The sequence below is a fragment of the Thalassophryne amazonica genome, chromosome 23 (genome assembly GCF_902500255.1).
Source record: "Thalassophryne amazonica chromosome 23, fThaAma1.1, whole genome shotgun sequence".
Taxonomy (NCBI): domain Eukaryota; kingdom Metazoa; phylum Chordata; class Actinopteri; order Batrachoidiformes; family Batrachoididae; genus Thalassophryne; species Thalassophryne amazonica.
The window spans coordinates 17366911-17380875 of NC_047125.1; the positions used below are offsets into that span (position 1 = coordinate 17366911).

Genomic DNA, 13965 nt, shown 5'->3' on the forward strand with positions numbered 1-13965 from the left:
GAAGTGTCTTGCCCAATGACACAGACAGATAGCATGACTGGAGATTGAACAAGTGTCAAAATACTGGCAGCCGAAATTCTTATCTAACTGTACTACCTGCTCACTGACTGATATGGAAAAATAAACTTTAAAAGGACATCAACTCACAAAAATATTTCTACATGTTCCAGATTAAAATGCTTTTTGTTCATGTCAAGTGCTAATGCAGGGGTTGTGCTCAGCTTGAATTATACGGTAAAACTGTGAGCAGGTATTTGTTGTGCCGGGGACAACTCCATGTCTGTGCCTATCCACCTCATTATGTGACTGTTTATAGATTGTAAATGTACCCACTTAGCTAAGAGGAGGTACTCAAGGATGGCAGTTCAGCAGTTCAGCTCTTTCATTTGTGCTTCAGAAACTGGTCATATTGTTTGTGTGGCCTCGCCAACCCAGTGAGGTCACTGAATGTGTGATTAAAAGAAAAAAAAAAAAAAGCCTCGTGAAGCATTCTGCTTTTGTCGTAAGGATAACAGTCGCGTGAACGGAAAATCAAGTACATACATAGTTAATTTACCTGTGTGGTTACTGTAAAAATAGGGTTCCACGTGGCGCTGAAGGTGTTTGTTCAAAAACTATCCTTTTAGTCACTGTTAAAGAGGCGCGAGTCAGCGCATTGTTGGCTGCAAATCGAGGTTTCATCCTGCCTCCATCTACCTGAAGCCATACGAGGAGTCGGCCAAAATGGATGTTTGTCAGCAGCGGGCCTAAAATGGGGGTATGATGGCGGTATCAGCGGCCATGTCTGTGAAAACACCATTACCTTCATGTCACGCCTCAATCACTCCCCATTGTGCGATGGCGCTCCCCCGCCTCCTTCCCCTCACCTCCAGCACTGATCACCCGTACATGTCGTAGCAGTCTATCACAGCCGCTGCACAGGAGACGCACCGAGCCGTAATGAATGGTCCCGCAGCGAAAACCGCCGCTGTAGCATATCAATTACCCATCAGCCCCCTCTTGGCTGTGTGCCACGCCCCACCCAAGTCAAAGAGATGAGGCGCAAATGCTCAAATTAAAAAGTGCCAATGCCACTGCGTACCTGTCGGATTTGTTCAGTCCACAAATGCGAGATTCAGAAAAATATGACTGCATAGCTGCCACGGTGGAAGTCCAGCGTCTCTCCTGTTTATGCACCTTTCTGATTGCTGAGAACGCATCTTATCTCACCTCTGCACCAGTCACGCAGGTGAAGTTCTGCCTTGCCCACTGCACTGTCGCTGCCGCTGCTCGGGAGGGAGTTTGATTTTGCAGGGTGACGCCTTTAGCGTTGGATCTTTTCTTCGGTCACTTCGGTTTGCACGTACGAGTTTGTTTTTGAGGGTGGGAAACAACAAAACTGGACTTCATTGCTGCTGTGGCTGACAAAGCCGAGATTATACTGGGGACTAATTTGCATTTCCATTAACTGATGTTACCGTCGCGGACACCTGGTCGTGAACAAATGCTATTGTGGGGTGCCGCGGAACTGCGTGTGTTCGGGAGCGTCCACGCTGTGTGTGGACAAAGCAGACACTGTTCCTCCATCTACACTCCTCTGCGCTTTTAGCATTTCTGCCCACAGTGTCTTTACACTTCACTTGCCATGTTGAATTCAGGGACCAATTAGGAGCAACGGAATGCTCCAATCACCGAGCAGAGCACTGCAAGGACCGCATCAGGTGCACGTCACTTTTGTGTGAGGCACATCCGCATTTGTTATTCTGCTGTAATGCCTGCTGCTGAGGTGAGGCGAGCTTACAAAATAACCCATGATGATTAGTAGGGTCCCCCCCCTCCCCGCTTCCACAACCATCAATCAGCGCCTCGCTTCTATTTCCCTGGAACAGTTTGCAACACAGTGACATGAAAGTATTTGGGCACCCTTGGGCTTTTACAGATTTATTACACACACAAAAAAAAATTCAGTTTTCTTTGTATTCAAATTTCTCAAACAATGTCGCAGTGAAAACAAATATCTGCAACATGACATTAATTAATAATGAAAAAACTCCAGTAATAAAAAAAGACAAAAAGTATGGTGCTCTATGGTAAATACGTCAAGTAGACTGTTCTCAAAAACGGAGTAACTATGCAGGAATAAGACAAGTGAGGGAAGCCACCAAGACACCCAGACAACTCTGAAGTAGGTCGTAGCTGTCTGTGGCTGTGACTGGAAAGTCTGTGCATCGTGCACCTTTTGTCTGAGGAAAAACTGTTTCAAGGAAAGGGATAAAATCTCAGGTTGAGGCTCCCATGTGCCTTCTAGCAAAATGCAGTTTAATTTCCAGTCTTTTTCCAGATAAACCATGTCAGTGTACATATTCTGTAAATTATCCATTGCTGATGATCTCAAAGTATCTCTGCCAAGGTTGTTGACTGTGTGTGTGTATTTTCATGCACTATTTTGTTTTTCTTGGGGAATAAATTCCAAAGTCCCTGTGGTCTCTAGGTTAGACATATCATGTGACTGGAGGGTTGCTCAGTCCCTCCAGGAAGTTGTGATGCCAGGATTTCAACAATTAATAATTAAAAACAAAAATTCAATTTGGATTTCCAGGGGTGGATTCAAATGGTGTGTTTGACGACGGATGGACCGTTCACCATGTATGCTAACACTAGTTAGCAGTTGCTTGCAGTCCATCTTTAATATCCTTCAGATGAAAAATCCATCAAAATATTTAAGTTGCAAAAAACATTTAGGGCTCATATGAAACACTTCATCATGTCTCGGAGTAAGACATCTTATTTTTCCTCTCCTGATCTCAGCCACTGAGCTTCTGTTTATGGAAACAAAAGTTTCCATTTTGAAAAAAATCTTCTCCTCGCCTCATCCTGAAATCTAGAACCCTGTTCCTTGTGGTTGAACAAGAGGAGTCATTGCTCCATCTGCAAGGCATGCTCACCAACATTTATTAACATTTAAATGTTGTTCTTGTCTTTCAGCACCACCAAAGTTTTTAAGAACCCCCAATGACCAAACAGGAGTGCAAGGCGGCGTGGCATCCTTCATCTGCCAAGCGACGGGAGATCCACGCCCGAAGATTGTGTGGAACAAGAAGGGGAAGAAAGTCAGCAACCAGAGATTTGAGGTATTAGGTCTATTGTTCTGATGTAAAATGCTCGACAAAAATGCGAATGCTTCAGCACCGCTTTTTGGCTGGGCGCACCCACCATCCATTGCGCCAAACCATTTTCGCCTCCACTTGCCACCACGCATTAGCAACCTTGAAGCAATCACGCTGGCTAGGCTTTTTAAAGTACGCTTGAGTTTTCATGAGAAAGTCAACAAAAGATCTGGAGACAGATCTTTAATCAAACAAAAGCAAGAGAAGACCAACTGGGTAGAGGTGGGGATATATATGTATATACTATATATAAAGAAAAAGAATGTGGTGTGACCCAGATACCAACATTAGCATTGTGCCACATTTGCCAGCCTAACGCTAAGTGAAAGCATGAAAATTCTCCTTTTGCTTTGTGGCATCTTTATCTAAATGCATGACCTGCCCTCCACGCTTTGGCTAAACCTGCATTCGGGCTCAGTCCCTGTGAGAAATAACTCATCTCAGAACACTGATAAGATTTCTATTAATTTCTGTGTCAATCCTCAGGACAATCACTGTGTCACCTATTTTGTTTTTCCTTCTTCTTCTTGTTCCCACTTTCTGCTCCGGCTGCCATATTTGCTCACCGCGCAGCGGCGGCCGTGGCTCAGCGGAGCTCGGAGACCTCTTCTCTGGATCTCACGCCCGCAGAAATCTAATCTTATCAGAGTTCATCGTGTTTGCATCACTCGTCGTGTTGAATGCTAACACGCTAGTTCTCATTCCCTTGTTTGCCTCGCAGGGCTTGCTGGCTGCCGCCATTCCGTGCTCATTCAGTCACGCCCCACTGCCTCATCTTCTAACAAAAACCCATTTCCTTTTTTTTTAAAGTAGTCTTGTCAAATCCTTTCTTCTGTTTGACTTTTTTTTAAAAAAAAGGGGGGATATGATCCATTTCATGCTATCACCTGCTAACCAGGTTGAACCCCATCTTCACTCCGGCTTGGCCAAAGAAATGTTGAAGTGTATTGTTAACTAACACAAATGTTCAGAGGCCTGTGCGTGTGTGTCTGTGTGTGTGCGCGATTGTGAAACAGAGATCTCAGGCTGGTCTTTATTGAAATCTACTTCTATGCTTAAAAGAGATTGAGTTAAGACACAGGGCTTTCTAAAGGCAGTGAGTATACAACATGTAGCATGCAAAAATAGCCGTATAAACAACAACAAACGCCTTGTTTGTGAGCATTTTATGTGTCGTCCATCCAATACAGTCGGTCCTGTCTTTTGTACCACTATGTCACCTCATGGTACAATTGTCCGTAATTGTTGATCAAGCCACCTTTAACTGTTTGTGCTTGTTTCTGTCCCATTGACACGATTAGTGTGATGCTTTTTTTTAAAAGAGATGGAATGTTAACTTTAAGAGTGGGACATGTTCAGATGGAAAAAATTAAAATTCTGCACAATACGAAATTGGAGCAAAAATGACGGTGCTTACAATAACCCATTCTTAAAGTTAGTCAGCCACATTGGTTAATTTCCAAGTTAATGCACAAAGTGAAACCATACATCCGTCTTAGTTCACTGATGCATATACAGTCTCCACTAACATATAGTATAAGACTTTGTACATTCCAACAACATACATAGAAGGAAAAAAAAAATCATACATGCTCTACTACATATTTTTGTTATATACTAGGCTAAGCACAAACAATATATAACAATTATATCATGATAGTTTTATTTATATTTCATATATACTGAACAAAACTTACAGAAATTCTGTTTTTTTCCCCCAATACATGCTATGTTTAGATATTGAATTATGACTTGGCAATGTGGATTTCAAATCCAAGGCTTCAGAAATCAGTCTTCATAACCACATACTTTAAACAGGCCACTTGCACCAAGGCATAGTCAAGTTAGGGAGGGGTGCTATTTCAAAAATGTTTGAAATCTATAAATGTTTGCATGGAATATGGAAATATACATGGAATAAACCATAACAGTATAATTTTTGGGTCATTTGGTTCCAAAAACCCATATGGATGGAGCGTTTGAAAATTTCAAGTAATGCGTGTTTCGTATATGTGCTGTTGGCATTGAAAACCACTCTGTTGCTTATAATTAGTTCATTGTGGCCATGTCATTCTTTACATGTGATGATTATACTCAACTGATGTTCCTGAAATAAAAACTACATAGATTTTGTTTGTTACAATTGATCGTAACATATGTACTGAAATTAGTTTTCTTTTTTTTTTTGTCAATTACTCTTTAAAAAAAAAAAACACCAGATAGGCTTATTGTTAGTATAGAAGTTGAATATAAACTTGGGGTCAAGCAACATTTGGAGCCAAATTTCAAGTCTCTAGGTGCAGCGGTTCTCAAGATGACATTTTCGTCTATATTTTGGGCGAGTTTTGAACCTGACATCCTCACTGGCTCCGCCCATATGGGTCTTTGGAACCAAATAACCCAAAATTTATCCTGCTATGGTTTATTCCATGTATATTTCCATATTCCATGCAAACATTTATAGATTTCCAAATATGCTGAAATAACACCCCTCCCTAGTCAATCAATCAATCAATCAATTTTATTTATATAGCGCCAAATCACAACAAACAGTTGCCCCAAGGCGCTTTATATTGTAAGGCAAGGCCATACAATAATTACGTAAAAACCCCAATGGTCAAAACGACCCCCTGTGAGCAAGCACTTGGCGACAGTGGGAAGGAAAAACTCCCTTTTAACAGGAAGAAACCTCCAGCAGAACCAGGCTCAGGGAGGGGCAGTCTTCTGCTGGGACTGGTTGGGGCTGAGGGAAAGAACCAGGAAAAAGACATGCTGTGGAGGGGAGCAGAGATCAATCACTAATGATTAAATGCAGAGTGGTGCATACAGAGCAAAAAGAGAAAGAAAATCAAGTCAAGTAGGCTTTGGTTCATGAACCACAACCAAAATACAATTGGTGCTGGAAACTTAATTCTCCTCACGTCGGAGTCAACAGCACAATTCCAGTAACAAACCGTGAGGATATTATGGAATGATGTGAGAGTGGACTTTCTGACAAATCTGTTTTTAAAGGAAAACAGGTAATTATCGCTCTGTTTTAGACTTCTATACATACTAATCCGTTGTTGTTCCACTCCCTTAACTGGCACTTTTCAGAAAACAAACAAAAAACGCCCACCACAGTGCATAAATGTGAAACCGCTAGACACTTTTCTGTGTGTGGACAGCCAAACTGTATCTTTTGCTAAATGGTGCAGCAACACTGACTGCCACAAGGGGTAGCAGCACAACGTGCATGTTAATTTCCCTGTATATGGCAGGTTGGGGTCTCAATTGAATAAAAGAACCACCAATGAGATGCCAAAGTTACTCTTTTGGCCTCATCTAAATTTCAGCTGAAGTATGAATACACAAGAAAAGAAAAAATGAAAATAAAATAAAAGAAGAGCAAGACCCACTTCAGCTTATTCTAAATTGGTGAGGTTGTCTTGCAAAATTGAAGCAATGTGGGCTTGGTTTGCTTGTGGCCCGAGGCTTCCATGAATTTTCAATGGAGGCATTATAATGTCAGTTTATTTTTGAAACATGTTGCAAAATTACAGCTCATTTCAGTGAAGAGAACATATTTGCGTGGGGGGAAATTCCAAAACCAATATTTTATTTTTCTTTTAATGCCATCTGCAGAAGGAGGCTTATGTGCGCATAAAAAGTTTTGAAATTACCTTTCATGTCGTGTGTTGCGCGTACATGGAGTATGTGCGCTAGCATCCGTAAGATGTCTTGTAAATCCCTTGAGAGGTGTTATCTGGTTTCAAAAATAGCGCTTTTAGATTTCAAAGTGTTTATTTCTTGCAAACTTTTACAAAATATATGTGAAATGCATTACATTTATGCAGAAATTAACCATTTCAGAGCATTTTCCGCCATGTTGAGTTATTTTATTCGAGACAGCAGCCGGCATGCTTCCCAGCATCCCTTGCGCAAGTCGCGGGAAGTCCCCACATGATCTACGACATCTCTCTCATAGACTGTATGGGTCACTACTGTCAGTAGTTCAAGGCTGTCTGTTCTTCAGAAATTTGCCCCTTCAGGGGAACAATTTATTATTTTTTTCTGGACAACGCGAATGTTGATCATATTCGCATTGTCATATTAAGAATACCCCATTTAAAGGCTAACAAATAAAATTATCGTGGTGCCAAAGAAGTATTTTTATGGAATTAAATCTTAAAAACCCAAAGGCCGTACAGCTTTAATGTAAAGTGTTGTAAACTAGGAGCAGGATTTGTCTGGAAATTAATTAAAAGTTGACTTGGGAATTTTGACTTGGGTTTGTGCAGTAGTCATAAAAGTAAAAGTTCTCAAAGTACACTAAAAAAAAAATCTATATATTGCAAATCTGGCCTTATTATGAACATCATGTTGGAAGTTTTGCTCAGTATATTTAAAGAATGTCCCACTAGTGTTGCGTTTAATGTAGGAAGCTGTTTTTTTTTTTTGTCAGAGGAAGCACATTGTGTCAATCACCATCAGTGTTCTTAGCTAAGTGTCTTTTTCTTTTGTTTGTTTGTTTGTTCTGCAGAAGGTCCCTCACCCATTGTGAACAAAAAATCTCCTTTAACATATCTTGTCTCTCGCACCTGCAGGTGATTGAGTTCGACGACGGCTCTGGCTCAGTGCTCAGAATTCAGCCATTGCGCACGCCCCGAGACGAAGCCATATACGAGTGTGTCGCCTCCAACAGTGTTGGAGAGACGAGCGCGACCACCAGACTCACTGTTTTACGTGGTACGTCCTCCCCCTCCTCCCAGAAATGCACCACTAACATGCTCCCCCAACCACACCCCGCTCCCCTTCCCCACGACTTACTCCAGCTAACCGAGGTAAGATTCCATTTCCTCACTTTAACATCTGTCCTGTCCAGTTATTCTTCATTTCTCACATTTGCTCCATGCAGTCACGCCCAATTAGTGACCCTGGTTGCACTCGCGTTGCACATCGTGACTTGATAAGATTTAGCCCATTAGCCGTGTAGCCAAGTATGTTTACATTTTTAAGTGACTTAAGTCATTTGCATACAGATTCCTGACACAATAATTAAGATGCCACTTAAATTATGCAAATCGCCATCCGATCCTTGCCTGTGGTGATTTAATGGAAAAGCTCAGCAATAATTTTCAAATCAGTCATTTTTCATCTTCACACTTTCGCTTTGCTAATGGACTGAGCATGTAAAAAAATAAAGTGGAATATCGCCATGCAATTAAAAGATATATCCCCCCCCCCCTCCCCCCACCAATGGTCCATGACTGTTGGTCCCCAGAATTCCTGGAAATAAACTGGAGCCAGAAGAGGTCAGCCACTGTAACCTGCAGCGCAATGACACTGAGTGTCGGACGGCAAATATCAAGCTGGTTTTGACGGCATCGCTTTTATCTTAAGAACTTAGCAAAATTTTATCTTGATGATGGGGCGATTCCACAGAGCACCATTTCTTCCCGTTTAATCCTGAAAGCAAATCAAGGCGTTGTTGTGAAGCATCATAGTTCCAACTTTGTCAATCTTGAACAAACTTGTTATACGTAGTAGTTCGGGTCATCATTGGCACCAGATTTGAAACTGGAATCCAATTTTTAATCGTTCCAAAAAAATGTCATTCCATTTCTCAAAATCGTTGATAGTTCATGGCGACTTCCAGGTATTCGTAGTCTTACTGGCTTCAATCGTGTTCAAACTTCTTCAAACGGGGTAGTCATAGTGACTATGGAATGAAACCTCTGATTGTGCACAGTCGGCGCAAAACCTTGAAGCCGAAGCAGCGTTTGATGTGGTTTTTGCTCAGAGTTGAACAGCTCGAGCTCCTTTCTATAGTTTTCAGGCAGGTTGCCAGGTGTGCACTTTATAAGCCAGTTTGTTAGGAGGCAAGCAGGATGAAGCCATTGCGTCCCATATTTGCACTTTCTTGGATTATGGGCAAACCGACTTTCCATTCCAAAGGGACAATGTGGCAGTCTCCAGTTTTAAGAATGGGGGGGGGGGGAGACATAATATTTCTCCAAAACACTACATGTGTAGCTGCAAATGCAGAAAATAACATTTTATAGTGAGGGGAAAAAAAGCCTTGGACTGCAAAAATGATGTGTGCACCATTATGTGCTAGAATTGCACAACATGGCAAATGATTACCTTTTGAGAAGGGGCGCCTCCATCCTACAGAGAGAGCGAAAAAAATACAACTGGCTCTGCGACTCACTGAAGCCCTCCCCCTCCTCCTCGCTTCTTATCTCACCAGTGAGCCAACAAAGGGCCCTCCGCGCCATCTCCAGAGGCCCGACTGAAAGCAAAAGGTGGCACGTTCACATGCCAAACAAACCCAATGTGTGTCTACGTGCACATTTTCTCTCTCTTTCACTTTCCGTCTCTGTGCTTTTCCCCCGGCACGCTCACGCTGACACCAACAGATGGTTGAGGGATGGGCTGAAGCCGCTCTTCGCGGCTCCGCGGCCCAGCATTAGCATGTTTATTGCCATTTCCATTTTGCTCTCCGTTCCCATCAATATATTGAAGGTGAGTGGGAGCTTACCAAGGGGGAAATGAGTAAAGAGAGAAAAAAGCTCTATTTTTTGCATTGGTGCAAATAAAATCGCGTGCTGCCTGTCCAGGTATTGCAACCCAAGCATGCACACAAACTCAAAATGTTTGCAAGAGGAATATTTCATTTCAGTAAAATCTCTTTTCATCACATTTTTGCTGCCACTTGTTGTGGCACAATCAGGAGTGTAACTATGTCCATGTCTATAATGATATCTGATGGTGCAAACCCGGAAAATATTCTAAAAGGGGGGCACAGCGGTGGTCTGACTCACTGTTGAGTAGAAGGACCAAGTCCAGTTTATCCAGAGATACTAGACCATGAAGCACATGAGAGACCATGTAGACTGAATGTTTTGTCCAAGGACACATGTGGTGTGACCAGGAATAGAACCAGCTCAACAGACAAAAAAAAAAAAAAAAAAAAAAAAGACAGGGAGATACAAAAAACTGTGTTTGATCTGCCATTCACCCTGCAAAAACTGATATCTAAGAAAGTAAAAAAGACTTGTTTAAAGGAAATTTGACTTATTTTTTGTCTAAATAGAAAAATAATCTTGTCAAGCATTTTCTACATAAGAAAAAAATGTCCTATTTTGGGAAAATGTTTGCTAGTTTTGAGAATTTCTTTTGCTTAATACAAAACAATTTGGCTAGATTTAGGATTATTTGGCTTATTGTGAGAGGGGTAGTTTTTGCAGTGCATGGTATCACAGATGGTCATATGCATGTTTCTTCTTCTATGCCTTCTTCTTATTGCCAGCTGGTTGGTCTCTGTGATTTGCCCAATTTGAGGTCAGGTGCTCAGGTCAGGTCAGGTGGGTGTGTGCCCACCTTGCAGTCCTGGTGGCAGTGCTAGACTGCGGTGGCCTGTGTGTTATTCTCAGGTTTCAGTCCAGACAGATTCATCTGAGAGGGACATGTTTAAAAAACATGGACTGCATTTATACAGTGCTTTTCCATCTGCATCAGACGCTCAAAGTGCTTTACAATAATGCTTCACATTCATACAAGGCGCTCACTCCACACCGGGAGCAACTAGGGGATTAAGGACCTTGCCCAAGGGCGCTTAATGATTTTCACGTCAGGCTGGGATTTGAACCAAGGATCCTCTGGTCTCAAGCCCAACACTTAACCACTAGACCATCACCTCTCCTAGTTTTCTAATGACATACTGTTTGGTGACAAAAGACTTGCAAACAGGCAATATTTTGATTCAAAAATATTCTTTCAACTCATCTTTTGTCATCAAATAAGGAAATTGTATACTTTAGCACTGTATTGTGGTCAATATGCAACTAAATATTTGTTCACTGCAACAAAATCATCGTTTCATGACTGCAGATTTATGCTGTCAAAGAGGAACAATAAAAAAAAACACCTTCAGACTTTTCTCCAACATATGGCTTTAAACCTCTATATTATTTTATAGATTACAAAATCTGCCCTGTTCCAACAAGGTCTTTAAAATATGGCATACAGGTAATTGTTGAAGTTTTAAGTGAAAGACAGTTTCCCTTAAAAACTGAACACAAGGTCAAGTTGTAGTCATGAATAAGCTTGCAAGATATTTACTGTATATACTTAGTTTATTTATGTTATTATATATTCATATACTTGCAATTGCTGCTTTCAGCCAAAAGGCAAATTTATCTTGATGTTAGTGGGTTACACTTCTGGAAGCATCCAATATTCATTGTGGAATTCCCTTGAAATTACACAAAAAATGCTTTTTTTTTTTCTTTTTTTTTTTGGAAAGTAGATGGATTAATTGCCAATTAACAAATGGATTTTTCCATTTTCAAGGAATCCAATGGCACTTAATACAAAAATGTGCATGGACAAAGTCACCAATATGGGTGGTCATCTTGGATTGCATTTAGCACCCCTGGATTCCTTTGCCCTGAAAATGTGTATTTAGCCACTGGAATCAAGATCCTCTGTCATTGAGAAACAACGATATTGCAAAACTCACCAGCTTCACAAATCCAAGATGGCTGTCAAGGTGGTTGCCAAGAACCTGGAATCATCTTTTTTCTTTTTTTGCGTGGCTGTATGTAATATTCAAAAATATGCAGTTTTTTTTTAACAAAATTCCAATGAAAGCTAATCCCAAAACATAGTAAGCCTGACTATAAATGTGAAATTTGGATACATGTTGAACTGGGATGTATCCATGTGGGATGACTCCACTTTGGTGTACCTGTTTGGCTACAGGATTCCGATTGGGGAAATCTTATTGGAGGTCTTATATCACTGACGTCTCCAAAATATAGGCATATCTGTTGGCAAACACTCCTTCCCATACTCACCCATCATTTTTTAAAAATTAATTCATATTTTTGCTGCTTGACTATTTGTCACTATGTTATAGTTACTCATCCTCCACCTGAATGAGGGGGAGGAGGAGTAACAGGAAGACAGAGGACAGGAAGGAGAGTAGCCAGTAAGACAGTATTTCTGGTATTTATATATTGCAAATTGTTTCTTACTTCTACTTTTGATACTCTGTGTGCTGAAACTTAAATTTCTCTGAGGGAGTCTTCCCAAGGGATTAATAAAGTTCTATGTAATCTAACATATACATAAGATATATATATATATACATAAGATATATATATATATATATATATATATATATATATATATATATATATATGTATATATATATATGAAGATAAAAGTAATGTATGTTTGACAGTTTATCAAAGATTTCCATAGGTTAAACTCAAATATAATTTAAGCTTCATCTTTAATAGTTAATACCTCAAAAATTCAAGGTTGACAATACAGCTGCACACAACGCACAAACGTGAAGGAGTGAGGACTGAGCTGACACGGCAATGTCGAGCCAGTCGACTGTAAGAACAACTTTCACATGGGCACATCAGCGATGTATTATATATTAGCGGACCAAAAAGCCTCCTTTTTAAAAATAAACAAACACTGAAGTGCTGGTTCACCACATATCAAAATTCAGCTGAATATTTAAGTTCATTCTTCCCACCCCATGACCTGCTAAAACATATTTCCTGCTGTTAATATGTTGTAAGACTAAAAGAGATAAACAAGAAAGTGCGACGGCACCAGGATGAATACATATAAAGTGGCTGTTGGTTTACTTCATTTGGGTTCCAATGGTCTGTGCAAATGTTTCCAAAGCATCTGCTGTGGGAAGCTCGCCACAGGGGGAGACAGCTAATTCCAGGCAGCGGAAAAACATTGCTGTAATAGCCACGCTAGGAGGACAGGGGGCAAGAGGTGAAAACCCTGAAGTATTGGGGAATATTAGTATTCCGATGGGCCTTCAACTTGACGGTTAAGTGCCATTAGTAATGAACGTTTTAGCTTAAAGGAATGATTTGCATGAAAGGCGAACCCAAATGATGTTCAGAGTCGAATCTTTAAGTCCACCCCATGACGTTAACTTGAACATTTCTTTTTTTCCCCACACCTCCTGTTCCAAGTAACAAAGAGATGATCAGCCTGACTTGTGTCTTTAGTTGAAAATGGTTTTCATTTATTTTGGAAATAAAGATGATTGCAATGGTTTGAGAAATTAAGAAACAGAGTTTGATGGTCAGTGAAGAACTACACTCACCAGCCACTTTATTAGGTACACCTTGCTATTACCAGGTTGGACCCCCTTGTGCCTTCAGAACTGCCTTAAGTCTTCGTAGCATAGATTCAACAAGGTGTTGGAAACATTCTTCAGAGATGATGATGGCATCACACTGTCACCCATTCAACCTGTCTGCCCATTCTCCTCTGACATCAACAAGGAATTTGCAGCCACACAACTGCTGCTCACTGGATATCTTCTCTTTTTCAGGTCATTCTCCATAAACCCTAGAGATGGTTGTGTGTGAAAATCCCAGTAGATCAGCAGATTCTGAAATACTCAGACCAGCTTGTCTGGCCCCAACAACCATGATACGTTCAAAGTCACTTAAATCCCCTTTCTTACCTATTCTGGTGCTGGGTTTGAACTTCAGCCAGTCATCTTCACCACATCTAGCTGCCTAAATGCAATGAGTTGCTGGCATGTGACTGGCTGACTCGCTATTTGTGTTAACAAGCAATTGAACAGGTGTACCTCATTAAGTGACCAGTGAGTGTGTATCAGTCGAGTGGTAGAATCTGTGGAATTTAGGTAGGACATCTTAAGGAGACATTTAGTTTTGTAAATGTGCAAATTGGTTTTATCGCCCTATGGCGCCTATAATTCCAAACGTGTCGTGAAAAGCCTTCAACAATACACGGACGAAAATTCGAGTGTGCTTCCAAT

The 13965-nt window shown here is 40.9% G+C and overlaps 1 protein-coding gene across 1 annotated transcript in view; it reads left to right on the forward strand.

Annotated features, from left to right (window-relative positions):
• LOC117505142 (receptor-type tyrosine-protein phosphatase delta-like) overlaps positions 1–13965 on the forward strand; it is a 167329-nt gene that overhangs the window by 37413 nt on the left and 115951 nt on the right. The window contains 2 exon segments of the mRNA XM_034164697.1: positions 2965–3110; positions 7733–7871. Of these exon segments, the coding sequence (XP_034020588.1) occupies positions 2965–3110; positions 7733–7871 (285 nt within the window).